This window comes from Gossypium raimondii, chromosome 5 (genome assembly GCF_025698545.1).
Source record: "Gossypium raimondii isolate GPD5lz chromosome 5, ASM2569854v1, whole genome shotgun sequence".
In the NCBI taxonomy this organism is placed as follows: domain Eukaryota; kingdom Viridiplantae; phylum Streptophyta; class Magnoliopsida; order Malvales; family Malvaceae; genus Gossypium; species Gossypium raimondii.
In genome coordinates this window covers 17,179,505-17,206,535 of record NC_068569.1, presented here as the reverse complement: position 1 = coordinate 17,206,535, position 27,031 = coordinate 17,179,505, and the positions used below count along the sequence as shown (strand labels likewise).

Below are 27,031 nucleotides of genomic sequence, written 5' to 3'. Positions count from 1 at the left end.
TTCCATTATCTCATAAAACAATTTTATTAGTTAATTAAAACTTAAGATTGAATTTTGAAGATTAAATGACGAACATTTTGTATAATAAAATATATATTTTAATAATTTAACCTTAAAAGATAATATTTAAAGATAACCTTTTAAATGTTTTCAATTAGTAAATTACTACTAGTAAATAGTAATTTCAATATTATATGTTTATTCTATCAAATAAAAGAAAACTCGGTAAAATTGATTAATTAATAGTATGTTGTCCAGAAAGCATTTAGCATATGAAAACTGAAAAAGCGTGAAGTTAGAACTTTAGCATCATTTCCGAAATAATAAACCAAACAGATGGAAATGGAAATATTCATTCATCATTTAACCGAAAGCCTAACCTCATTCAGTCTACTCTTACATAAATCTTCTAAATGTGCACCTATATTTTCATTCCTGCATTCAGAGAGGAAAAAAGGATCACAATTTAGCTGAAAACATAGACTATAACCCGCAATAAAAGATCCGACCAACATATCAACCAATATTAATGAGAGAAAACAATTGAAAAAATAACAGGAAGCCTAATTCATCATCATCATTGAGCTGAATTCTGACCTTGAATCTCTTTCTGCGGGTATCATTCGAAGTGAACTCAGATACATGAGGTTCACGTCTGGGAGCTTCTGATCTGTATCGTACTGCTGCAGGTTCCTGCATCTTGCTGCTCTTGTCTTGATTTTGACTTCTTGTGTTTCGGAAAAACCCATCCTTGTCCCATGTAACCTCATAATCAGCACTCAATCGAGATCCTTGCTAATTAATAGTAAATGAGATTGGATATCAGCAGAACTACTCACACTATAGTTGTTGATGGATGATGTTATAAATGCAATTTAAACATAGTCCCGACCAACAAGCATTTAGATTAGCCATGCTTGCAAAATAACTGAACAGAAGTGTTATCTTTTTTATCACATCTGACAACACCATAATGTTCAACACAATCAACCATGCAATAGATTTTACCCATTCCTTTCGGAGTGTCCCATTGAAAAGGAGTCTTAAAACTTTGGCATTGATAATGGCTTGCAAGTAAGCCATAGTGCAGAAAGCAAGGAAGACTATCTTGCACTTTCAATTTTTAACCACCAGAAAAGGCCACCATCTCCCTTAAGACACTTGCCTAAAGCAAGAGAAAACTCCTCTTGCATATATTACCTGTCTTATTTGGTTATGCTTTTGTTTCATGAGATATCACTTATAGGATTTATGTTCTTGGTTGCATCAGCAGTGCTTGGCTACGTGTGTGGAACTCTCTCCCTATCTGTCTCTCTGTAACTATTATCTTCAGTGTTATATTTATTTTGATTTTTATCTCTAAGTCAAACCTTTTTTTGACTTAAAATGTTTTCTTTTTTTGGCAGTTATATTTATTTTGATTTTTGATCTCTAAGCCAAACCTTTCTTTTGACTTAAAATGTTGTCTTTAGTTTTTGGTAGTTTTGGTGTATAATGATTTTCTGCAAATCAGATTAAACTCTGCCCCTTTTGTTGACAAAATAGTTAACTTTGCTTTTTTAATTGCCGAATGGACAAATTAAGGGAAAAAAAAACCTAGTGATGTGCCATTGACTTCATGGCAGGAAAAAAAAAAATCAAACTACGGTGCAAGGCTCAAGCAAAATGCTCCTGAGCTATAATTAGAAGAGAAAGGAAAAAAAAGAAATATATCCATACCTTTTGCAACGAGCGACCACATAAAACCTTGAGTGCATTATAAAAATCCCGGTATTTCTCAAATTGAACAATGATCTTACAATGAAGACCTGAAACAATGCCTATGTCCAATTCATACTCATCCATCCCCTTAGCAAGATCCTCGTCCTCGGAAACATTAAGATTCCTATTTAGAGAAGTTAAAAGGAGTAACAACAAGAACAGTATACAATCGTGTAAAATTCATATAGTAGCATTAACCATAAGAATGCAATCTAAAATGTATGAAGTATTAGGACTACAGATATATGATACCGGTCCATCACAAATTCATATGTTTTCATAAATTTTGTAGTTAAGAGAAAATCTTTGAGCATCTAATGCCAATTACTCTTAAATGATAAAAAAAACATGAAGATAAATGTAAGTTGAAAGAGCAAAATAAAATAAGAGTACAATCGCATAATTTTCATTTCATAGCATTAAAAATAAGAAACATATTATTTTAGACATGTAGCAATAAGTGCAAGGAATGATACTGCAACCACATGAAGAGTATTAGAGAAGATATAAGATATCAATCAATCAATCACCAATTCATATGTAGTAATTAGTCTCCATGGGTAAGATAAATTCTATCAGCATCTAAAGTCAATGATTTGTAAATATTAAGAGTATGTAAGAAAACAAATTATAACCATAAGAAAAGAATGCAATTAAATCCTAAAACTCGCATAGCTAGAAGCTACACATGCTAGAGTTCTCATTTCTATTCAATTCTTGCTAACCTAGAGTCATATAGCTTAGTGCTTAACTAAGGTGCTAGTAGGCCTCAGGTCAGTGAAAAAAAGTAAAAGAACACAAGGTTAACCAAAAAATCCCTAATATTCTCATACGCGATAGATAATATAAAACCGCACTTTTGACAGGCACAAATCATGACAGAGTTTCCACACATTCAACAACAAGGGTTTGACATAATTTACTAAAATTCAGTAACGGTGAAATAAATTAAAGAAAGGAATTACCTTATCTTCCCAAATGTAGAAAAAATGGTATGCGTAACCAGCATCGAAGGCTTGGATGAAACTCTTGGCTCCGCGAACCACCTCGATGGAACCCCTCTCAACACAATCGTATCAGGCTCCTGTCTTCCTCCCCTCGAATAACCTGCAAATAAAAATCCATTTAAAATATAAAACGCAACTTCAAATTCAAATTCAAAACGAAAATGGATACAGACCTCGGTTTCGAAATGCATACGACTCCTCCCAATCTTTCCTCATTCTTTCAAAATCATCCGAAGCTGGAATCTCAACACTAAGATTATACTTAACTCCTTCAAGATTGAGCTCAATCCCATCCATTTTCTCCGCTACATAGCTTCTCCATTCCAAAAATTTCTTTTCCAATTCCTTCACATCCTCTTCTTCGTTATCAACCTCTTCAATTTTCTTCTTACTGCTCAAAAACCTAATGTCACGAATGAATAGAGCACCGTGGGCGACCGGCTCGTCTCGCTTCCGTTTCTTGAGGTCTTTGAGTCGTTTGATCTGGAGGTCTTCTTCGGGGACGGTAACGGAGACGGAGAGCGAGGTCTTGAGGAAATCTATCAGGGCTCGCTTGAGCTGCCATTCGTCGATGGGTTTCGAAACCGAGGGGAGAGAAGGGTGGATTGTGAGATTGAGTTTCACGCGCGGAACGAGAGACAAACCGTTCTCGATTTCTAGGGTTTCCGTTGGCGGCAGTGTCTCTAAGGGTCGCATTTCAAATCGTATCCTACGACTCCTTAGACGCTTGTTGTTAGGGTTTAAGGGGCAAAGGAAAACCAGGAAACGCCGCCGTTTAGATCTTTGAGCCGTTGAAAATGGCTTTGTTACGACCAACGAAATTCCGCCAGCAGACGGCTAAGCTCTCCGAAAAGACAAAAATGTCCTCTTATTTATGACGTGGCGCTTTTCTATTGGTTCAAATAGGAGGTAAATAATTAAACGTAACCGCAATCTATAAAACAACGGCAACGTAAGTCAAAGATCAAAGGCTAGGGAAAGAAAAAAGGACAGAAAATGGGGTGTTTCTTCTCTTGCTTCGACGGAGGAAACAAAGAACAGCGAAAGGAGCAAGACAGATTGGCCTCTGCCGAAGCTCGTGCCAAAGCCGCCGAGGCTGCTCAGAAAAGGTCACTTAGTCTCCCCTTCTACGATTCGCTGTCTTTTCTCTCATATTCTGTTGCTTCTGCCATACTATTGGCATATGACAAATATTTGCATTCATATGTTTTTTGTTTAATTCTCAAAATTTTTGTGTTCCGGGCTGCACGATTTATAAGACTGATTCTTTTGATTTCGAAAATTGTTTGGGTTATTGAGTTTTGATCAGAGAAAAAAAGAGAGAGGAAATTCACTGCTGAATATTAGGGCTTGCAACTGTGTTATGGGAGATTGAAATTTTTGAAAATAATTCAATTTGATTTCCTCATTGATATTGTTATATGAATTGCTAGCAGTGAGGTAATTATATTTAGACTCTTGCTATTTGGAGTTGTGAAAGATGAACATTCCTCTGGTTTGATGTCAACAAGGGTAAAGAATGATAAGAGAGTATTGTGATGCTTTGCAACAGTTTATTTATGGCATATTAGTTTTTTAACTTATAAATGATTGATCAAAATCGCAGGCAAGAGCAGTTTGAACAGTCAGCCGCGGGAAGAGCTGCTCGTGCCCAGGTGCAAGCGGCTGCAAAGCAGTCAGCAAATTCTAATAAAGGCGAACCTGTTTTGAAGGTTTTTATTACCTAATGTAGCTTGAATGACAATGGTTTATGGTTTTTATGAATTAAAACCTGCCTGTTAAAGGGGGAATGTGGTGGGTGGAGGGGAATATTGGGAGCTTCACTTCATCTTATTGTGGCATGGTCTTTCCTATGATGATGCCCTTGTCCTCCAACCTCATGCCATGCTGCCTTTGGCTCTGATAAATAATTTCTTTTGAGGATCAGTTTCTATACTCCTTACATTCAGCAACAATATATAAATTTGACCCTTTTGTTGATTGGTGATTTGCAGTGGCAGCTGGGTTGAAGATTTGCCTAGTCTCTCTTCAGCCAAAACTGCTAATGTAGATATGGGTAAACTTTCTATGTGGTTATTTAATTGGTCGAGAGATTTGCCATCAAGTATTTCTGCATTTTTTTCCTTTTTTTTCCCTCATGAGCATCATGATTTCCACATTGGTAAATGGTAAAATTATGGACATCCTCAACAAGAAGTTTAGCTTTTCAGAACAATTTTCTATTCTGTGATCATTTCCATCTTACAATTTCGCTGGTATCTTTTTCACGCCTATCGGAGGTATCTGGTGGATCAGATACCAGTTCTAGCTAGAGGCCATTACAATTTCGCTTAATTTTCCACTTTGTAAACTTAATTGTTTTCTGTCATGCAGAAATAAATTTTGATGTACATAGTTTCCAAGTTGTGAATTCCTCGCCATTAAGCAAGTGATACGGTACAAGTGCCCAGCAGTCAATTTTTTTCTCCATTTTCAGTTGTAATGTGTATGATAAATCCAAGATGAAGTTGAGCTTTTTCTGTACAATCTCAACCTGAACTTATCAAATTTCTTGGTTTCCTGTAAAGACTTAATTCCTCTCTTATATTTTGTCAATGTAGTTTTTTATATGCCTTGTTTTCTGGTTTGTGCGGCCTGGATTCAACTAAAATAATTTAAAAGAACCTTGTACCGGAGGGAAGAACAACTAGTTTTCTGAGTTTAAGAGTTTTGGTATTAACAAGGAATAAGAACTTCTAGTTTTCTGAATAAGAATGTTGGTATTAACAGCAAAAAATCGAAGCTAAAAATTAGGAGGTTGCTATACATTTCAATAGGACATCGTTGCAGAATAGCAGTGTATAGAACCAGCAAACTTTGTTATAGAAATTGCCCGCTAAGTGTTAACTAATTAAATTCCAGTGTCATGTGAAGGCTTCAACAGGTGCTGATAGCTTCAACTCATAGGCTGCTTGAAAATAGTCTGCTGCTAGTTGTAATGAGCCTTCCATTTTGGCAATCAATCCAAGGTTCATCCAGGCATCATGATTTGTAGGATCTAACTGAAGAGCATTCATTAGAAAGCTTCTTGCAACTGGGAGTGATTGACCATCCAGTTTTATGAGTACCGCCGCAGTTGAAACAATGCTGGGCACGTAATCTGGTTCTGTAGACAGTGAGACTGAGAATGATACCAGGGCCTCTTTATAAAATGATTGGGCTTCAAATAACAAACCTGCAAAAAAAAATACTTGGAAATTAAAAGGGAACATCAGTAACTAATATGCAGTGATTGGATGGGATTTTTACCTGTTGTATGCCAACTTTTGGGTGAATAAAAATCAATTGACTTGGCTTTGTTTAAACAAATTTCTGCATCGGACCACGAACCAAACTTGGTGTAAACAGTAGCTAGATCCTGCCAGGCTGCCATTTCCATATTTCTTTCAGCTATATTCTGCAAAAGATAAAACATAGGTGAAAACACATAGCAAGTACTCAAGTTAATTACAAGCATAATTTGCAAATGCATGAAATGTATTTCATGCAGCTGTTTCAGGTCAAACTACCTCTGTATGGGAACTCTTTGCATGACCAGAGTTATTAGACTGAGCTTCTCTTTGTGCTTGAATCAGAGATAGCAAGATGCTGTAAGTTTCAATTGCTTGCTTGGGCCGTTCCTGAGCAATCTGAAGCACAGCTTTCAGTCTTAGAAGTTCTAATTGATCTGATCCACTGGCTTCATCTAAAGCGAACTCAAGTATGGTTTCAGCATCTTTGAACCGCCTGTCTGCAGATAGTATTAATGCTAATAGCTTCCAACCTCTTCCTGAGTTTTCAGCCACCAGGCTAGAGTACTTCATTGCATTGTCAAAGGCCAAATCTAAATTCCTCTGAACTGCATTTTCCAAACTGAGGTTAAACATCACTTCAGGATCTTCCTTCATGTTGAAAGCAGCATAGTTAAGAGAGGTCAAAGATTCTTTCTGGAAAAGAGCTCTTTCAGAATCTGATATGGAAATTCTAGCAGCATTCCCATAGCAAATGCCAAGGAACTTATGGGCTTGAGCCTTGAAATGTCCATTCATTTCATCTTCCAAGTCAATCACATAACGAGCAAATGTTATTCCATCATGAGCATGCTTCGGATCTTGCGAAGATATATAAGCACCAAGCTGTAAAGCAAGGATATCAGGCTCGCGCTTTGCTTCAGACTGACTGGAAACCTTCTTTAATAAGTTCAATGCCACTTCATTCTGACCAGCAGCAGCATAACAAAGAGCAAGAAAGTACCACCTCTCAGCTCTTTCATATATGCCTGGAGAGACCTGCTCCACATGAGCTGCAAGTAACTCGAAGTGCCCAGAAACTGAGAGAGCAAAGGTGAGATGATCCATAATTTCTGCATCCCACTTTATTTCTCCAAATGCCACTTTTTGCATTAGTGCTAGAAGGAGAAGAATTGCTTCCTCAATACAATTAGGGGTAGTTAAGCCCCATACACGTAAAGGAGGTGGGAGGCTGGTTTCAACACCGCCATAAAGTAGTATGGCAGCTAAGTTTTTTTGTACACTTGCTAACCTCTGGGAATCCAAATTCCATAGCTTGACTAAAGCCCGACGATACGCAGTTATAGCTTCCTTGAGATAGCCTATCTTAATCCATAGATTAGGGAGCAGTTCTAATGCTCTGTGAAACATTTCTTGTAACTTGCAATCTTCAGCAATTCCCTCATGCATTCCATTAGGCAGTGCCGCCTCAACTACATCTAAAATTAGGTTGCACTCCTTTGCAGCCTCTGATAAATGAAAGAAACAAAGCATTAAAACCATTTAAACCTTACACTCCTAAGTTCTTAACACCAATTTCATAGCATACATCTAAACTATTCAACAAGTGCAGTGCAATTTATAAAATCCTTGATCTTCTTCGATGATCAAATTGAACCATCCAAAACAAGGATTGTTCGTCTCGGTCCAGACATATGCGCAGGGAATCATAAGATTATAAGGCCAGTACCTCTAAGAACTAAGCAAAACCATGAAACCATTTCTTGTCAACTGTGAAGCAAACCAATTATGTAAGTTCCCAGCAAGGAGAAATCGGAAATACCTTTAATATGCCCAAGTTCCTCCAACGATTTTGCTTTCAAGAAAATGGCTTCCAGAAGTAAGCTCACTGAGTGCATCGACATCACAGTAGGAGGGATAATGTCAGCTTTGGACCGTGATTTGCGTAGCCGGGTCCTCTCAACAATAGCCGTAGTCATCCTTGGTGTCAAACCTTTGATGTCAATACCCTGAAAAACCTGAAGCGCAGCATCGAAATTCCCTCTTTGATACTCTAGCCTCCCCAACAGTGCCCTTGCTTCCTGCAAACTCATTCCAAAAAGAAAACAAATGAGCTTGCAAATGATTGGATAGAGCGAAGAACAATTTTGATTTGGCCGAAATAAGCCCTTTATCCACCTCGTAGTTTAAGGAGAGAGCTTCTTTGAGAGTGGATTCAACTTCATCCACTTGAACATCCTCGAGCTTGGATTCCCAATCTCCGGTCCGAGACGACAGCCCACTGGCTGAGAAATCTCTGGTTGCTAAAGACTCCGGAGACTGTGGAGCATCTTCAAACTTGAACTGTTCACCTGAACAAGCACACAACATCTTCTCCAACGAAACAACAGCCTACAATTTGGATGTCCAACACCTGGAGAAAATGAATTGGATCAAACAAACTGATGGAATAGCATTTAAACCGTAATGGAAATCAGTTACTGAACAGTTACAATCTAATAAAAGAGAAATGGAATTCCACAAACTGATTAAAAAGGAAAGAAAAGAGGTAAAATCTCTGGGGAGCAAAGAGTAAGTTATAGAAAGCAGAAATGCGTATTCAAAGAGAAGGAAAAAAGTTGACAGAGCTTTGGACTTGCCAAAAACCAGCAGAGGTTGCTTACACCGTGAAAGCTACTTCTCTTCTTCTTCAAAAGAAGAAATATGGTAAGTGGGTGACAACTGAAACCAAATACGTCAAAAATAAATAATGAACTGGTTTTATAGATCTGATTTAGAAATGCTATTTGTTGTAAAATAAAAATAAAAGTTCTTTCTGCATGTGTGAAGTGGATGCAAACCAATTGGCTAGGGAGCTTAACACACAGATTCTTTCGGTTTCATTTTTTTCATCTGATTTTATAAATTATTTCTTCTTAATTTTATATCAACACTTTCTCTTTATAATTGCTGCCAAAATTGGTCGATTGGATTCGTACTGCTCGGCCCCTTATTAAATGCAACATTCCCCACTTAGTTTAAACCTTCTTAAATATAAAATTTTATAATTTTATTTCTTCAGATGGATAAAAAGGAAAACTATTAATTCCAAAAATAAAATAAAAGTAAGTTGAACCTAAAAAGGAAAAAAAGAAAAACAATGAAAGGGAGTTGGGGATTTTAAATTAGGGGCCCAGAGGCAGGTGTTGGAAAAGCATAACCAACTTTGAATTCAAATAAATGAACAGCAAAGTTTGACAATGGCAGTAGGGAACTGTGAACATGGCAGCCTTCTCTCAACCTGCGATTCCAACTGGCATTTCCCATTTAAAAAATTTCCACTACGGTCTTTTACAATTAATTTGCTGAAAAGAAAAAGTTTATGTGGATTTAAAGCAACGTATTTCACAAAAGGAGACAATGCAGATGTTCATTGTGTAATTGAATATTGCTTAGGATTAGGTATTCACCTGATTTCACCAATCCTTTTTCTTCTTCGTTTTAATTCCAATTACTTTATGTTTACCAATGGCTTTGACATGTTTTAAATTAATCATAGAATAATTAGCTACATCATGGTATCATCATTATTCGTTTAAGACAAGCTTTATGGGCTGATTTAATCCTTCCTCAAGACATTTTTGTAATCCAAACTACCTACTTTTTTGCGCTTGTAATTGCAGATGGTCACACTTGCACGGTGCTCAAGAAGAATCAAGCCATAACCGTAAGATCCAAGCATTATGCAACATAATTAGCGTATTTATGTCTGCTACTCTGCTCTATACGCAACTTAAGCATTTAAAAAGGTTAAATTCTACTATTAGTCCATAAGTTATGAATTTAGTTCTTTACTTTAATTTGATTAATTTTAGTCCCTGTACTTTTTGAATTTTAAAATTTTAGTCTTGACCGAAATGGTAGCAGTTAAATACGTTTGGTTAAATTCAATTACTAGTCGTATATAATGTGTATAATTATAGATTTAGTCTATATTATCATTCTAAGTCTTTATACTTTTCAAATTTTGAAATTTCAATCTTGATGCAAATGACAATTGTTAATCCATTAACTATATTTTTAGTGAGTAATAAATGAAAATAACTAGCTCATATGGCATTACACGTATAATAATATATTTGTCATATTAAATTTTGGAAATAACATAATGATGGCGCCCCAGCATGCGCGCTTCGGGAATTAGAAAATTGCAATTAGATGTATAAAGTATGTACGTTGTCTGCAAGTATACAAGTCAAATTGTAATATAGTTTGTTATTTACTACGAAATACTTTGAAAGTATTCTGAGGATCGTACCCAATAAAGGTTTATTTAAACTAAATTGCTAACTCAAATTACACGCTAAACAAGTCTAAATATTACTCACATCAAAATCATAGTACGAAAAAATCAAAATAATTAGATTGAATAATAAAATAACAGAAAAGAAATACCAAAATCAAGAATCAACTAAACAAGCAGAAGGGTGAGTCACCTCTATGTTCATGATCAACCCGAGACTACGATTTTAATAATTAGCTAACAATTAACCTAATTAATACCTTTCGGCCTATAACTAGATTAACTGATCGATTTAGTCTACTTATCTTTCAACCTGATAAACTAAATTGGGTTAGATTAGGTTGATTCATAATAGACTATCCTTTTGGCCTCATCTACCTAAGTAACTTCCTAAAGTCATCAATTTTAAGGTTAATTTCATTTAGGGTCCGTTTGATTGCCAGTAAAATGTTTTCCGTAAAATAATTTCTGGAAAATGTTTTACTTTTCTGTAAAATGATTTACTGGAAAATGTTTTCTGGTGTTTGATTGAATCTGTGTAAAATATTTTCTGCTATTTGGCAGATTTCCTGAAAATATTTTTCGAAAAAGTTGTTTTTACATATATTAATATATATTAATAAATTTTTATATTTTAAATTATTTTTACATATATTGCAATGATTTATTTATTTAATAAATCAAATTAAATATATAATAATACTCAATTATTAAAATATAAAAGCATTGCAAACTACTTCGAAATTTACTAATTAGTAGTGAATCAATTGTAGTGATCTCCGATGAAATTACGCCAAGATAAAAGCAATTTTTTGTTGTCTTACAAACAACACAGATAGCATCATTATCAAATTTCAGCCACTCTCAAGTATAACCAATTCCTTAGCCAACCAATCTACCTTGGAACACAAAGCTAACTCCTATAAAATTTATCCCAATGCACACATTTACAAACATAAATATGTATATATGTATGCATTCAACAAATACATAACCATATGCATGCAATCAGCTATGTTCTTTGAAAGCTACTACTAGATCAAGCGTTGCCCAAGGAAACTGCTGCTGGAAGGCCAAAAGCAGTGTGTTCTCTATCAGATTGATTCCTCATGCTAGTTTGTTCAGTTTGACCCTGCGATGATTCTGGTATGCCACTACCAGATGTTCTTTCATGCCTCTGTGAACTCTGTTCCTTTGGTATCCAAAAACCCCGAAGAAGTAAGTTCATATCAATTGGAATTTTATGTATTGGAATTTAATCATCACCAGTCCCGCCCATTTTCCTTTATCCTGACAGACACCTGTAATACAAAAACACTATGAAACTTTTTATAATAGGCAAAAGTAATTATTCTATTTTTGTAAGACTAAGTTTCATCATTACTATGCAAGTATTCACTAGATATAACATAAACAAAACAGATAGCCAATCCTGCTTCACTAAACGAAAGCACCAAACTTTTGAATTCTCTTCGCCATTAGAAAAAAAAAGCATAATTAAGGAATCATCAAAACCGAAGAATGTAGCCATCAACGAAAATTTCCATCTCTTTTTTATTTCTTCTACATCCCTTTCTCACCGCCAAAGGACAAAGGGTTTTCAGTGCACGAACGTTAAGGTTTGCTAGGATTGTAATAAAGGAAGGAGCATAGGGAAGCAGTATCCGCTCCTCGTTAGAGAGACATTTTAATGGAACATAATGGATTCTTCAATAAAAGTTCCATTTTGTACAAACAAATTAGCAATCTAATATAAACACTATTAAGAACATGTAAGCAATCTTTTTATTTTCTACTCATTAACCAAACTGTAATACCCCGAAAATCTTTACAATAAGATATTATCTTTGATATAATAAAATAAGAAAATAAAGCGTCAAAAAGGGGAAATTTTGGAAGTTATGTCAACATTGGGACGTATATTATGACATATTAGTTCAAGAAAGGATTAAATCGTAAAAGTGAGAAAAGTTTTGTTGCCCAAGAGTAAATACTTAAAAATTAAGGGGTTAAAGTGTAAATATGAAAAGTTGAAGGACCAATGGTGTAAATATTTTAAGGGTGGAATGATCTAGAAACTAAGAAAAATGGATGGATTAGGACCAAATTGAAAAATGTGAAGAAATTTGAGGGACTAAATCATAATTTTACCAAATTAAGTGATGACTCAAGATGGAATTTTAAAAGATCATGAAGGGCAAAATGGTCAATTAGAAGAGAGAGAAATCTAGAAGATAATGATGATGTTGGAGATATTTTAGATTAAATAAATAAATAAATATTAGTTTATTAATATTTTAATTTGATTTTAAATGATATGTTATTATTTTATTATTTTATTAATATTTAGTATATATATGTGGAAAGAAAGATGAGAAGGAACAAACCCACCATCTTTTCCATGCAATTCACGTTAGAAGAGAAGAGAAGAAAGAAAGTTTTACTTTCTTTACAATTTAGTCCTTCCACCAAAATTCATCATTTTATCTAGAAATCAAAAGAATTTCCATATCCATCAAGAGAGAAAGATAACAAGGAGACTATGGGGAGCTAGAATATCAAGTTAGATTCAAGAAATAGAAGCTGGAGGAGAGAGAAAATCAAGTTAAAGATTGAAATCAATATGACAAGGTAAGTACATCAAGATTTTTATATATTTTAAGTTTGATATTATTGAAAAGCATGGAAATGATGTTAATGTAAAGTTTTTGTATATATGGTCCTATGTTATTGATATGTTAGTGAAGAGAAAATAAGAGAAAGTGATGAGAAATAGTGTAGAGAAAGAAAATAAGGGTGTTATAAACATGGTAATAAACATCTTGCACTAAAATGGTTTTGGACAAGAATAAAGAGGCTCACTTTGAAAAATCACCATAAATTATGAAAATCGAATTAGAGTATGAATAAAACATGGAATTAAATTTTATTGAGTCTAGTTTCTCATAAAAGAAACGGTGTAAGTAATGGAATTGTAAATTATGAGATATAATAAATTTTGTGAGACAAGGTCGAATGAATTTGGGTTCCCTATTCGACTTGGAAAAATCATTAAAATTGTAAAAAATATTTATGGGTTATAATTTATATTTTAAAATTCTTAATGAGTCTATTTTCAAGAGAAACAAATGGGTAAATCATCCGAATTCGAACAAAGAGATAATTAATTTTTAGTGAAGAAGGGTTGAATTGTCGACAATGAGAACAAAGGTGACTTTAAAGAATAAACTGTACTTATTAGTGAACCAAAATTCGAAAATTCGAAAATTCGAACAAGTAAATTGTGAAATCATAGATAATGTTACTTATAAGTATGTTATATAAATTAAGGATGTGGAATGGAGAGGAGGAGGAGGAATATATATATATATATATATATATATATGAATATTCAGTTAGCATGGATAACTTGCACGTTTTAGACTCGGGACTAAATTGAATAAAAGTAAAATTTTAAGGGTAAATTTGTAAAATGTCAAAAAGTGACCAAATTGCATGAAATGAATTGTTTTATTATTTAAATTAGTAAATTGAATGAAATATTAATTTAGATCAAGATTGGGTGAAAATTTGAGAAAATAGAAAATTTCCAAAATATCCACAATTTTGGTATTTCGCAATTTAGTCCAGTAAGCTCAAATGAGTTATATTCTATATAATTTTAATTGAAGTGAATGCTATTTAGTAATGAAAATTATATATATTTGTGTATTATTATTGGAATTGAATTATTATTGGTAATATGTATAATTATTTGATGCATTTAGCTGATTATCGGAAGCTAAATTGAGTTGGAAGCTTGTTGGAGATATATCACAGTATCCATTGGTTCTATCTGTAGTTTTGAATGATTTGATTCCGGTTATAATGGCATGTATAAGTTAAATTGGTTAATGTTAGCTCATTAATGTATTGATTTTGATTGGTTATAAATATGAATGCTAGATAAAAATGAAATGTCTAAAAATTAATTAGTAAACTCCGGTAATGCCTAGTACCCTATTTTGGTGTCGAATACGGGTAAGGGGTGTTACACAAACTAACAACTCTTACACATGAAATGTAAAAACAAGAGGGCTACTGTTATGAAAATTTTGATGTTATTTGTCATGGAATGCAAACTTAGATACAATGCAATCTGCCGAGGTGCATAAAAAAGGCAATATAATTAATTTTATGATCCGTTTGGTTCCCATTACCATAAAGAGCAAGCAATAACTTAAAGAGATGAATAATGCATCATTCGAAAATTAGAAAACATCTAAAGCTCAATATTGCCCTAGGCACAAGGCACGCTATAGGCAAAATGAGCACTCACCTGATGCCGACAACCACAAAGTTCAGCACTTTCATTTTTCCTGATGCCGACAACCACAAAGTTCAATGGTAGACCAAACAATAGACAAAAGTTGTGTTCCTAACCCAAAAAACAGACACAAGTTTGTAGTTTAACTTGATCTCTCATGCATACGAATATTACATAAGAAGTGGACCAAAATTAAGCCTTCCCACATGTAAAATATATGTCTGTATTTATTAAACTTTCTGTTAAGACTCAAGAATGGACACTCAAGAATTGAAATTGGTGTCAAAGCAAGAATGGTGGATACACTTTTAGTTCAACTAGTGCAACAAAAGCATTAAAAGTACCTTAAGTGCATTAATGCAAATCCTATGAGTTTCAAACTTGCAGAATTACTAGTTCTGCTTGACATTGCATCTCAATTGTAAATTTCACCCCTTAGTTTACAATAAGCAGAGCGCTTCCACAGCAGAAATAAATTTGTGTATAGAAATAACATAAATATATCAAATATTCATAACAATACTCCAGTGAAATATGCATTGCCAATACTCATTTCAGTTCAAATAGAAGTCAGTGAAAGAAGGCAATAAATAATTTTTTATCACTGAGATCATAAATTCTTAATCAAGAGAAAATGAATCAATTAGATCAAGAGATAATAAGATTTAAGTACTAGAAAAATCCAGTAAATTTTGAACAAAAATTTCAAGATACCAAGTGCTCGAGCAATTAACAGAGATCAAAGCAAACGACAGCTAAAGATTACGAGAAGAAAAAGGAAACACTCACTGATTAGTGGGAAATTGGAGGTTAGCCAAAGCAAATGAGATGATCAAGGGATGAAGCAAATCCTCCAGGACTAAAAAAGAAGGAAGAATTCGTGTATGAAAGTTGGGGAATTGAGCGAAGGAAAAATAAGGCAACAGTGCGTGAATCTAGGGATACATGAGTGGATTCATTCCTTTACCTTTTGGCTTTTGTTGCATTTGGAGAGAAAATGGCGAGAGACAGAGATAGCGAGGCAGAGATGAGGAGGAGAGGCGGAGGCTTTGAGGAAGGGAGAACCACTACTTAGAAGAGAAAGGAAAATGTCTTACGGCTTAGAAATTGGTAAGACATTTTCCGAAAATTGGCTTTGATTTTACCCGTGTTTTGGAGTTGATTTTCCAAATGGAAAATCTTTTCCGCCAAACAAACACCGAAAAAGTTGGAAATGATTTTCCGGAAAATTATTTCCGTCAATCAAACAGAGCTTTAGTCTACTCCAACTAACTAGATGCAAAACCTTAATCCCCAAGTTAATCAATCCCACTTCATTTCATCAACCTTTCCTAATGTTTTAGTTATGGCTCATTTTAAATGCAAGATTTCCTATCAATTTATTAAACATGTAGAAGATGTAAAATAAAGAGAGTAGAGAAGAACTGCTTAGAATCCGAAAATCATGATGTGCGCTTGAATCTTGAAACCCTTGAATGAATATGTTGATTGTGATTTCAACAAAGAACAATTAACAAAAATGAACTAGAAACAAAAATAAACTAAAACTAATATTGAACTTGAAATGATGTTTACAACTAAAAGAGAAATTGAAATCTAACACTAAACCCCATTTAAGAACAAAAAAATAAATTTTAAATCATAAACTAAGATCTAACTCCCCTAGTTAAGTTCTGAGAGCTAACATTTATAGTGTCCTTGTTAAATGACCAAAACATGTCAATTACAAGCTACTAAACATGTTAATTATGACTACGCGGATGAAAAACACCCTTGGCTGTCAATTGGGCCTCGTCAGACCGGTTTCTGACATTAAAGGCCATATATTCCCTTTTTAGGTTCGAAGTTGAATGTCACGACAAGGGCTTCTGGATGTTGAGACATTGATGATCGTAAGCTCCCCCTATTGGCTCGAAGTTGGATATCGCGACTTTGGCTTGTAGATGTCGTGACATCGATAGCTATGTGCTCCCCATCTTGGTTCGAAGTTGGATATTGCGACATTGCCTGATGGTTGTCGCAACATCGATTACCATAGCTCACCTCTTGGATTTGTGCTTGAAATTCTACTAAGTGTTGAGGTTAGCTTCGTTGCTGCGACATCTGGACTAGTCAACTGACTCATCGGCCTAAAATGTTGTCCTATACACTTAACTAACACGTTATTTCTTTCTTAGGCCCAAATTAGTTTAACAAGTCATAAAACCACACTAAAAGCTCGTTTTATTGAATTTAAATGCAAAACTAATTAAATCTTCAAAGTGAATAAAGAGATATAAATTACTCAAATATAAGTTCATTAAGTGTTGAAAAAAACATAATTTTCCACAACGAATTATGGAAGATCACAACCAAGTTTCATATCATTCATACTTAACCCGGGTCTCAAACAGACTTGCGAATGCCTTCAAACCAACCTGAGAACATGCAAGGACTTAATTGTAGACTATACAAAAAGTACACAAATTTTAGTAAATAAGAGTCACACGACCGTATGGTTAAGCTGTGCGATAAGCTAATACCATGTAATCTTAAGTCACACGATCATGTTGTCAGGTCGTGTAACTAATTTTGGTTGTGTATCCCAAATATCACCTAAATCAAACAGATCATACAGTTGTGCCATATGCCCATGTATGGCACACGTGTAATACCCCGAAAGTTACTACAGTAAAAAAGTGAAATATTATCCTTGATATAATAAAATAAGGAAATAAAGTGACAAAGAGGGAAATTTTGAGTTATGTCAACAAAATTTGTTTGGGAAGTATATTATAATATATTAATTCAAGAAAGTACTAAATCGAAAAAGTGAAAAAAAATTTGTGGCCCAAAAGTAATTACTCAAAATTTGAGGGGTTAAAGTGTAAATATGAAAAATTTGAAGGACCGATAGTACACATATTTTAAGGGTGGAATGATCTAGAAACTAAGGAAAATGGATGAATTAGGACCAATTTGAATAAGAGGAAAAAGTCTGAGTGGCTAAATCACAATTTTACTAAAAGAAGTGATGAGTCAATGGAGGCATTTTGAAGAATCATAAGGGCCAAAATGGTCATTTAGCAAGAAAGATAATTTTGAAGAGTAATGATGATATTGGTGATATTTTAGATTAATTAAATATATAAATATTAGTTTATTATTATTTTGATTTGACTTTTAATTATATTTTTATTATTATTTTATTTAGTATATAAGGAAAGAAAGATGGAGAATTATCTCCATCTTTCCATGTTCTCAATGTGAGAAGAAGAAGAAAGAAAGATTTTTTCTTTATAATTTGGTCTTTTACAAAAATCTACCATTTTCACTTAGAAATCAAAAGAATTTTCATAGCCATCAATAGATAAAGATAATAAGGAGAATATAAAGAGCTAGAATATCAAGTTAGATTCAAGAAATAGAAGCTAGAGGAGAGAGAAAGTTAAGTTAAAGTTTGGTTTCAAGAGAATAAGGTATGGATGTTAAGGTTTTATGTTATTTTTAAGTTTAGTGGGTTGTATTGAATGCCATGAATATTCAGCTAGCATGGGTTTGCATTAGAAATGGGTAATTTGCATGTTTTAGGCTCAATGACTAAATTAAATAAAAGTAAAATTTTAGAGACAATTTTGTAAAAATGTCAAAAAATGACCAAATTGCTTGAAATGAATTGTTTTATTGTCTAAATTAATATATTGGAAGAAATTATTCATTTATATTAAGTGGGTTTAGAGCTTTAATTTTGTTGTATGATGACTATATAAAGCGATTTTGTTAAATATTGATTTTAGGATCAAATTGTGAAATGGTTAAAATATTAGGGTTTGGTATTAAATTTTGTTTTATTAAGGGTTTTATGATAGCCTAGAATATTTGGATAAATTATTAATTGAGAAAAATTAGTTGACTTGATAGATTAACTAGTTAAGGGACTAAGTTGCAAAAGTTGAGGTAATTGAGTAAATTCAAAAAAATTGAAGGGTATAAAGTGTGAAATGAATTGGAACTGAAATATATGCTAATGAATGAGTAATTTTATATTTTAGATTAAGATTCTGTAGATACTCGTGAAAAAGGAAAAAAAATAGCGGAATAGCCCTGAACTTCTACAATTATTACAATTCAATTCAGTGAGTTCGTATGAACTGTATTCTGTATAATTTTGATTAAAATGAATGTTAATTGGTGATTGGTAATATATATATGTTCTATTGTTAGAATTGATTTATTGTTGGAAAAATATTATCGAAATTAATACTTAGTTTGGATTGAACGCGGGATTTGAGTAAATTCGTTATGTGGCACATGAAGGCATTGGAGGAAAATGACGGCGAATTACCCAAGTAAACCGAGGTTCAACATTTTTTGTGAACTCTTGTGTTTTACTTTCTGTTTAGCTCTTACGAGCTTCTGTTTAACTCAAATGAGTTTCCGTTCAACTCTATTGAGCTTCTGTTAAACTCTTATGAGTTTTCGTTCAGCTCTTACGAGTTTATGTTTAACTTCCGTTTAGCTATGAGCTTCTATTCAACTCTTAAGAGTTTCTGTTCAGCTATTATGAGCTTCTGTTCAACTCTTAAGAGTTTCTGTTCAGCTTACGAGCTTCTGTTAACGATGTACTCATATCCGTAAGTCGTTCTTCGAATGGTAAGATAACAGGAGTTGTTTTTGGATGATATATGTATATGAAGAAACAGTAAGATAATGATATGTATCATGATATGTATATATATCAATATCTTGATATGTTGATACATGGAAATTATGTAAGTTGAGATGAGTAATAAACTCAAGTGTGATATGTTGAGAAAATAAGTTTATCAAATGTTGAATTTATATGAAACATGTTCAAGTATGCTAACAAGTGTTGTTGTTGATGCTTAGACAAGTGCCAAGCTATTGGTTAAATGGTAATATGTTTATTTATATGATGCATTGAAAGGGTAAATGCTCAAATGAAAATATACTTGTGCTCATGAAAGTGTGGTAAGTTTTAAGTTATGCAATTTCTTATGAAATGCCTTATCATATGATTAATTCGAAAAGGGCTATATTCAAATGCACTAGCTTGTGGTTATGGTGGTATGGTATGCTTATGTCTGGTGTGTTATACATATGGAATGAGTGTGAAAAGTAAAGAAATGCAAATGAAAATTTAGAAATTTGGAAGAGTTAAAGTTGTTGAATATACTTCATGAATATTGTGGCATCAATATTGGATTATTCTTGATATGTATAAATTTCTTATTTAAAATGAATTGATATGATTAAAGTTTATACGAGCCTACTAAGCATTCATTGCTTACGTAGTTGTTTTCCTTTACTTTTCAGATTATCGGAAGCTCGATTAGGTTGGAAGCTTGTCGGAGATATATCACACTATCCATCGGTTCTATCAGTACTTTCGAATGTTTTGATTTTGGTCATAATGGCATGTATAGGTATTTTGTTTAATGTTGGTCTATATGTAAATTTTTGAGATTAGCCACTTATTTTAGCTTGTGTTAAATGCCATGATATAGTTTGTAGATGTGTGAATCGTTGGGGCTAGGTTAGGAACAAATTGGGTGAGAAATATAACCTGTAAAATGACATATTTTCGTCCACACGGGCAGAGACATCGACGTATGTCTCAACCGTGTGTGACACACGGCCAGGTGACACAGCTGTGTGTCTATTGTATTTTAAAATTTGCACAAAACAGAATGCTCACATGGCCTAGCACACGGGCGTGTGGCTTAGTCGTGTGTCTCAAGTCAGTATGCTCAAATTGTTCACACGGCCTAGCACACGGGCGTGTGACTTGGCCGTGTGACTCAAGTTAGAGAGCTCACAAGTTTGGACATGGGCTGGGACACGGCCGTGTGCCCCTATTTCGAAAGCCCACACGGCTTAGCCACACGGGCGTATGCCCCTTACACCTTTGAAAAATTTTAATATTTTTCGAAAAATTTTCTGAGTACTCTGTTTAGTCCCTATTTGTCTCTAATGTGTATTTTGGGTCTCGAGGGCTCCTATAAGGGACATTATGCTTGATCTTGATTGGTTTTTGATATGAATGCAATATGATATGAAATGTCTATTATTCGATCTGTAAATTTCGGTAATACTCCCTAACCTTGTTCTGATGACGGATTCGGGTTAGGGGTGTTACAACACGGCCGTGTGTTGGTTCATGTATCAGGCTGTGTATACCTACAAGACCCTTTTGCAACAAGTTACCTACCCTCAAGTTCACTTAGGTCACAAGCAAGCATTAGATCATCAATCAACATGTTCAAATACATCAAAAATATTCCAAAACACAATCTTAAATCATCCATCCTAAGTGCCTAACCAATATGTCACAATTGGCACGTCAATTCAACCATTTACAGTAACACATTCATCATCATTCATACCACAATTCACATATCTAAACGTTTACACATAATCACCATCAAATACCAATTCAACATTAAGCAAAGTTCACCATAAGTCCAAAGCATATTTGCCAATTCATATAAAAAAATAACATGCATCTAGAAACTTAACTTTACATGCCATTTCAAATCACTAACTTATATTTATATTATTGTAACCAAAATACTTATATACATGCCACTTATAACTTATACCAAAATGATGATATAGTAAACATAATAAAGGGACTGGCCAACAAATGAAAGGGGGAAAAACATTTTTTTACTTGAACTGGATATGCGTTTTTGGGCTATCAATTCCATGGTCGATGGTCCAAACTTAAAGGTCCCAATAACCCAAAAGTCCAAAGGACCTAAAATTCCAACGATCAAAAGAAGAATGTGGGCTGCTCTGCCCCTTCCCTTATTATCCTTTTGTAGTTGTAGAAGAAGAAGCTATGTAAAAGGAAAGGAACTGATTCAGACAAAGTCAGAAACTCGAAGGAGGGAGGACCAGAAAAAAAAGAAAGGAAGAAGAAGAAACAGGTAGGAAATAAATAAAAAAAAGTTGAGGCCGAAGAGATGCTAGGAAAATGTGGAAGGATATCGGAGATAGAGAAATGGGTAAAATCCGTCCGAATTCCTTTTCAAGTCGGATCAAATCCAATCGGATTTCCAATCTCCAGCTCTCCAATAATAAGGACATCGTTTCTTCTCACAGAGGCTCCATCAATTCCCTTCAGGTATCCTCTTTTAACTCTACACCTCCTTCAGTCACCTGCTTTCTTTAAGATTATAGTAAAATTTTGGTTTTCTCTCTTTTAATTTATAGAAATTTAAGTTTTTTTTGGGTTATCGTGTAAATTAGGTGGATTTGACTGAGGGAAGATATTTGCTATCGGGTGCATCTGATGCATCGGCTGCTGTTTTTGATATTCAAAGAGCAACTAACTATGAAGGAGATGGTCTGATTGCCAAACACAAATGTTTGTTTTCGGTGGATAAGCAACACCAAAAGGGACATAAATATGCCATTTCATCTGCCATTTGGTATCCTGTTGACACGGGACTATTCGTTACAGGTTCTTATGATCATCATATTAAAGTTTGGGACACGAATACGACTCAGGTATTTTGTTTGCTTTGTTAGGTTTGTATTGCGAGTACCGACTCTGGTTTTTCCTTTTAAATCTGATCTGTTTGTTATTATAGGTGGTGATGAATTTTAAAATGCCTGGAAAGGTTTATAGGACTGCTATGTCTACATTGGCAACATCTCATATGTTGATTGCTGCTGGAACTGAAGATGTGCAAGTTCGCCTTTGTGATATTTCTTCAGGGGCATTTGCTCACACTTTATCTGGCCACCGTGGTATGCCGAAAGTTTGATGGCATTATTCCGTTTCCACTTTTATCTCTTATTGATTACTGATAGCTTTTATTTGGAATTTGTATTCTGTATAAACTTCTATATAATTAAGGATACCCATATCCCTTGTTGGTTGTCTGTGAGATATGCTGTATGGGACATCCAGTTTACATGGTTTATAAAGGTGCCTGTAATTATGGTGAACTGTTTATACAAATTATAAAAGAAAAACTTCTACAATCTGGTCCTTCTTGTCAGGTCCATTGCCATCGATATATTCTTGTCTTAGCTGGAGTTAGACAAGAAGTTGTTTAACGAATAGGTTCATTGGCTGCAGGACTATGATGTCAGTTAGCAGCTTATCTAATTTTGGACCAGCCCTGTAGCCAGAGAACTATCTTTTACTCACTTTTATTTTGGTCTTGCAGCCTAAAAGTATGAACTCTTCTTTTTAACTGCATTGGCTGCATGAAAATAGATTTGTTGTGTTATCTACTTCTTATTCATCTTGAGGGGAGGGAGAGATGCTTTTATTTCAAAAGACCATTTTTGGATATTTCTTTATGATAGAAAATATGCCTTCCATTTAACTGGTAAAAAGGGTTTGGCCATTCTGTCATCAAATCATGACCTCACAAAGCTAGTGGTGCTACCATCTCGGCTGCCACTTTTAACACTTGGTAGGGACAATTTTTAACATAAAATGATTAGTATTTTATGGTTTTCATGGTGGCAGATGGAGTAATGACTGTGGAATGGTCTACATCCAGTGAGTGGGTCTTGATAACAGGTGGATGTGATGGTGCAATTCGATTTTGGGACATTCGACGAGCTGGATGTTTTCTTGTTTTGGATCAGTCCCAGTCACAACTTGGACAGCGTCCACCTGTCTTGGCTCGTTCAGCTGCAAATAAGGTCTGTTTTGGGTTTGTTGCGTCACATCTACTTCCCACTTCTCTTTTGTTGCTATTGCAAATCGGTTACAAGAGCATAACTTTTGTTTGTGGTTAATATTTTGAATCTGTGGCTGATCACATTGTGGATGTAGTCTTCTGTTTATCCAAATTACGGAGAATATGCTTTTTTTTTTTTTTATGTTGATACTAGGAATAGTTTTGTAGTGTTTTGTCCTAGCTGCTTTTGGTCCACTAGCTCTTTTTTCTTAAATAGCTCATCGTGGCTTAAATAGATATAGTATCTAAGTTTTTATTATATGGTATAAAACTCTTTGGTTTGAATAACGAGTACAAAGATCTTCCTTTAATCTCTTGAATTTGTTTCTGTTGTACCCTCTCAGGTCTCAGTCTCAAAGTCACTGTCAGCTGGCCAAAACTTATTGGTAAAATCAAGAGTACCACAAAAGAAATATGCCAATGGGCATGGAATGAAACAGTCAACCATTGGTCGATTGCCATCTAAGGGTTATGCAAGACAAAGACTACATCCCGGGATGCTGTCCATTCAGGATCGTGCCACTGCTCATTATGGTGCCGTAACTGGTTTAAAAGTAACTGATGATGGCATGTACCTTCTAAGTGCAGGTTGAGTTTTGATCTTTTCCATGGTAGTTATTTATGGCTAGAACTGGTTCATCGTAGTTGATAGGTGGTCAATGTGTTATTGGGGAATCTGCTGTAGTGTATCAGGTCGCTTTAATAAAAATAGTTACAAGTTGTCATTTAGGTGACTATAGGCATGCATAAGCAGAAAATTGAGTAAGATAAACTCTGTAAACGATGATACTAATTGATTCAAAGCTTTGTGAGGTGCATTGGCTGCTAAGGGGTGTGTATATAGTCCACTATGCTTATCTGGAAAACTATAAATGAAATTAGTTTAACCTTCTTGTTTTGTCCTAGCTGATATCAATAATATTTTTTTTGAAACTCTCATTACTTGTACAATAAAATTAGGTACTCAGCTCTCCAAATTTTACATGGTAATGATTCCTCTCTTTGTCTTTTGAATTCAGGCTCTGATTCTAGAATAAAATTGTGGGATCTTGAATCTGGCTACAATACACTTGTAAACTTCGGAAAGGTGCGCCTCCAAGCAAGCAAGGCAATTCAGTTAGCCGTATCTCAGGATTCAGCTCAAGTTTTTGTCCCATGCATGGCAGTCGTGAAAGTAAAATATTCTTTCTATATCATCAATTTCTTTGATTTTATGTGAATTTCATATATTTATATATATAATCATATTGTTCTGCCAACATTTACACCTTGAATGTCCACCTAATTTTGTAGGCATTTGACGTATGGTCTGGTAAAATGTCCCTTACATTTCGAGGCCACTATGAATCTGTCAACTGTTGTTGGTTCAGTTCACAGGATCAGGTATGACATAACTCCTCTACAACTTTCCCAAGGTTGCTTAATTATCTATTTTGCCAAAAAAAAAAAAAAAGAGTACTGTTCAAGTACAACAGTGGAAACAGTTTTATCAAATCATTATAGGATCAATCCACTCGATCTAATATAGTAAATTGATTGCTAAATAAATCTAGTTAGTTGAAGACTGCTGTGCTGAACTTTTGTAATCTTGAGCTACCTTTTGATTGATTTGTTCACCGTGTTCAGGAACTATATACAGGTGGCAATGATCGACAAATTCTTGTCTGGTCTCCAAGCAAACCGATTACGGATGACACGGTAATTCATCTAAGTTGAACATTTCCTTCCCATTTCTTCACGTTTTATATGGCTGTCCTACAAGCCTGTTCTAACTAAACAAATTGGAAATGCAGAATGAAAGGCAGGCTAAAGATGAGGATAGTTGGAGTGATTAGAATCTGGTGCTACCATCTTTAGCTTCTTTCTACCTCTTGTATATATATATATATTAGATGGATGTGTATATGTACATTTCTTTTCCGGTTTTATTGTTTGTTGTTCGTTGAAGGATATAATTAAATTAAATGAGTACTTTGTTGTTCCAGGAAAAGGCATTGCCATCCATGCAATTGGGCCTTCCAAACTATATAAAAGTTTAGCTTTCATCAAATTGAACATGTCCACTAAAAATATTAAAACATGTTTAGATAATTATTTTCTTTTTATATTTTATTAAATTCTTAGGCAAGTAGAGGTGGTGTTACCTAATCACTTGCTTAAATAAATTATGGTCAGTCAAAATTTAGATAACTCCACTGCCGCTTTATAAATTCCAGTCTCTTCTTTCTTTATATTTGTCCTCTTTTAAGATTGGTTTGACATGTGAATAACTTAACGCAGCAAATTAAGACTTTTTGCAATACACTTGTTAGTTTTTCAATTCCTTCTCCATCTTAAATTAACCCATATAATTAAAACGACACCAACGGCATCGGCTTAAACTCTCTCATCAGGAGACGCCATGATTGCAAAAAGCTTGAAAGGCAGATCAGCAGCCATGGATCCTGGAATCTGGAGCAAGCTACCGCCGGAACTTCTCGAGCTCATACTCTCCTTTTTGCCTCTCAAAACCTTGTTGAATTTGAGGTCAACTTGTAAGCATTTCAAGTCTCTCGTATTCTCTCCATCTTTCATTTCCAAGTATTCTTCTGCTTCTCTTTTCTCTTCATTCTTTTTGCTTTCTCATCCCCAGTGCTACAGTAATTTCCCTCTCTACGATACTACCCGTGGGGCTTGGCGCAAATTAGCACTTCCCTTGTCTTTTTTACCGCCTTCCGCCGCTCAGTTTAACCTTCTTTCATCGTGTAATGGACTTTTCTGTTTCTCTCTCCCCAATTCCTCTTCTTTCCTTGTTTGCAACCTGTTGGCCAAATCTTCCAGGCCCATCCAATTCCCTTTCTTCCCTTTTGCTTTCGAGATGCTTACTTTGGTTTCTACGCCACACGGATATAAAATCTTCCTGCTTTGCTCCAAGTTCTCTTCCAATTATGCTTTTGTGTACGACTCCAAGGTTCATTCATGGAGACAATTCGATGGTTTTCAACCGCTCTTGGCCGACAATTTCCATCAGGAAGGTGCATCCTTCAATGGGTCTTTGTATTTTGCTACCCCTGAACCGTTCTCCGTAGTGTGCTTCGACTTGGAAAACGGGAAATGGGAGAATCTCGACACTGAAATGCCAAGGGAGCTTACTTTTGTGAGGCTGGTGAGTAACACCGATGAAGGGAAACTGTATATGGTGGGGGGGATTGGTAGGAATGGGATTTCAAGGAGTATGAAATTGTGGGAAATGGGTGATGGAGGGAACTGGGTGGAAGTGGAAAGATTGCCAGAACTGATGTGCAGGAAATTTATGTCTGTGTGCTACCACAACTATGAGCATCTGTATTGCTTTTGGCATCAGGATATGATCTGTGTTTGCTGCCACACATGGCCAGAGATCTTGTATTGCAAGGTTTCGAGGAGAACGTGGCACTGGATACCCAAGTGTCCTTCAATCCCAGACAAGTGGAGCTGTGGTTTCAGGTGGTTCTCTTTTGTACCCGACTTATATACATTGGCTTGAGTTGCTTGTTATCATGTCTGAAACTATGCTATCCAGTTTCGGGTGAAGGTTCAGATTTTCCAACTTCATTGTATTCATAGATACGAGTCCAAATAAAGTACATGTAGCTAATAATTTTCTTGTTTACATTGGAATCGAGTCTGTTTTCACACATTCTAATAATTTGTTTGAATTGATATTTGTTTTTGCTTTT

General features: G+C 34.7%; 5 protein-coding genes across 7 annotated transcripts; 3 read left to right on the top strand and 2 right to left on the bottom strand.

Moving 5' to 3' along the window:
* Window positions 1–211: 211 nt before the first annotated feature.
* LOC105769345 (uncharacterized) lies at window positions 212–3,550 on the bottom strand. 2 transcript variants are annotated; one of them, XM_052631167.1, is made up of 5 exons: window positions 2,942–3,550; window positions 2,727–2,868; window positions 1,720–1,885; window positions 598–750; window positions 212–435 (listed from the first exon to the last, which is right to left on the bottom strand). In XM_052631167.1, exons 1-5 carry the CDS (start codon window positions 3,462–3,464, stop codon window positions 430–432), a joined length of 990 nt encoding a protein of 329 aa, XP_052487127.1. In that variant the 5' UTR covers window positions 3,465–3,550; the 3' UTR covers window positions 212–429. The 2 variants fall into 2 exon arrangements, with proteins under 2 accessions (XP_052487127.1, XP_012445362.1); XM_012589908.2 differs by having other exon boundaries at window positions 598–795; window positions 2,942–3,539.
* Window positions 3,551–3,709: 159 nt separating this feature from the next.
* On the top strand, window positions 3,710–5,375 carry LOC105769346 (uncharacterized). The gene is made up of 4 exons (XM_012589909.2): window positions 3,710–3,877; window positions 4,375–4,480; window positions 4,763–4,824; window positions 5,142–5,375. Exons 1-3 carry the CDS (start codon window positions 3,765–3,767, stop codon window positions 4,775–4,777), a joined length of 234 nt encoding a protein of 77 aa, XP_012445363.1. The 5' UTR covers window positions 3,710–3,764; the 3' UTR covers window positions 4,778–4,824; window positions 5,142–5,375.
* An 83-nt stretch (window positions 5,376–5,458) lies between these two features.
* LOC105769343 (protein NPGR1) lies at window positions 5,459–8,944 on the bottom strand. Of its 2 annotated transcripts, none has more exons than XM_012589906.2 (6): window positions 8,677–8,944; window positions 8,216–8,450; window positions 7,860–8,118; window positions 6,317–7,545; window positions 6,057–6,204; window positions 5,459–5,982 (listed from the first exon to the last, which is right to left on the bottom strand). In XM_012589906.2, the coding sequence occupies exons 2-6, from the start codon at window positions 8,405–8,407 to the stop codon at window positions 5,672–5,674; spliced, it is 2,139 nt and encodes a 712-aa protein (XP_012445360.1). In that variant the 5' UTR covers window positions 8,408–8,450; window positions 8,677–8,944; the 3' UTR covers window positions 5,459–5,671. The 2 variants fall into 2 exon arrangements, with proteins under 2 accessions (XP_012445360.1, XP_012445359.1); XM_012589905.2 differs by having other exon boundaries at window positions 8,701–8,944.
* Window positions 8,945–21,451: 12,507 nt separating this feature from the next.
* LOC105769538 (WD repeat-containing protein ATCSA-1) lies at window positions 21,452–25,383 on the top strand. The gene is made up of 9 exons (XM_012590231.2): window positions 21,452–21,754; window positions 21,880–22,140; window positions 22,224–22,383; window positions 23,117–23,295; window positions 23,678–23,921; window positions 24,353–24,507; window positions 24,627–24,716; window positions 24,960–25,031; window positions 25,127–25,383. The coding sequence occupies exons 1-9, from the start codon at window positions 21,605–21,607 to the stop codon at window positions 25,166–25,168; spliced, it is 1,353 nt and encodes a 450-aa protein (XP_012445685.1). The 5' UTR covers window positions 21,452–21,604; the 3' UTR covers window positions 25,169–25,383.
* A 184-nt stretch (window positions 25,384–25,567) lies between these two features.
* Window positions 25,568–27,031, top strand: LOC105769539 (F-box/kelch-repeat protein At5g43190). Its single transcript, XM_012590233.2, has one exon. It carries the CDS (start codon window positions 25,735–25,737, stop codon window positions 26,836–26,838), a length of 1,104 nt encoding a protein of 367 aa, XP_012445687.1. The 5' UTR covers window positions 25,568–25,734; the 3' UTR covers window positions 26,839–27,031.

Excerpts from the sequence above, each read along its gene's own strand:
- LOC105769343 (XM_012589906.2), bottom strand. The coding sequence starts at position 8,407 with ATGTTGTGTGCTTGTTCAGGTGAACAGTTCAAGTTTGAAGATGCTCCA. Across the intron at positions 8,119-8,215 it reads CTCTCTCCTTAAACTACGAG|GAAGCAAGGGCACTGTTGGG; the intron begins GTGGATAAAGGG and ends ATGAGTTTGCAG. Across the intron at positions 5,983-6,056 it reads CAAAAGTTGGCATACAACAG|GTTTGTTATTTGAAGCCCAA; the intron begins GTAAAAATCCCA and ends TTTTTTTTGCAG.
- LOC105769346 (XM_012589909.2), top strand. The coding sequence starts at position 3,765 with ATGGGGTGTTTCTTCTCTTGCTTCGACGGAGGAAACAAAGAACAGCGA. Across the intron at positions 3,878-4,374 it reads GCCGAGGCTGCTCAGAAAAG|GCAAGAGCAGTTTGAACAGT; the intron begins GTCACTTAGTCT and ends TCAAAATCGCAG.
- LOC105769539 (XM_012590233.2), top strand. The coding sequence starts at position 25,735 with ATGATTGCAAAAAGCTTGAAAGGCAGATCAGCAGCCATGGATCCTGGA.
- LOC105769345 (XM_012589908.2), bottom strand. The coding sequence starts at position 3,464 with ATGCGACCCTTAGAGACACTGCCGCCAACGGAAACCCTAGAAATCGAG. Across the intron at positions 1,886-2,726 it reads TCTACATTTGGGAAGATAAG|GAATCTTAATGTTTCCGAGG; the intron begins GTAATTCCTTTC and ends TTCTCTAAATAG. Across the intron at positions 796-1,719 it reads GTGGTCGCTCGTTGCAAAAG|CAAGGATCTCGATTGAGTGC; the intron begins GTATGGATATAT and ends ACTATTAATTAG.
- LOC105769538 (XM_012590231.2), top strand. The coding sequence starts at position 21,605 with ATGTGGAAGGATATCGGAGATAGAGAAATGGGTAAAATCCGTCCGAAT. Across the intron at positions 23,296-23,677 it reads CTCGTTCAGCTGCAAATAAG|GTCTCAGTCTCAAAGTCACT; the intron begins GTCTGTTTTGGG and ends GTACCCTCTCAG. Across the intron at positions 24,508-24,626 it reads CATGCATGGCAGTCGTGAAA|GCATTTGACGTATGGTCTGG; the intron begins GTAAAATATTCT and ends CTAATTTTGTAG.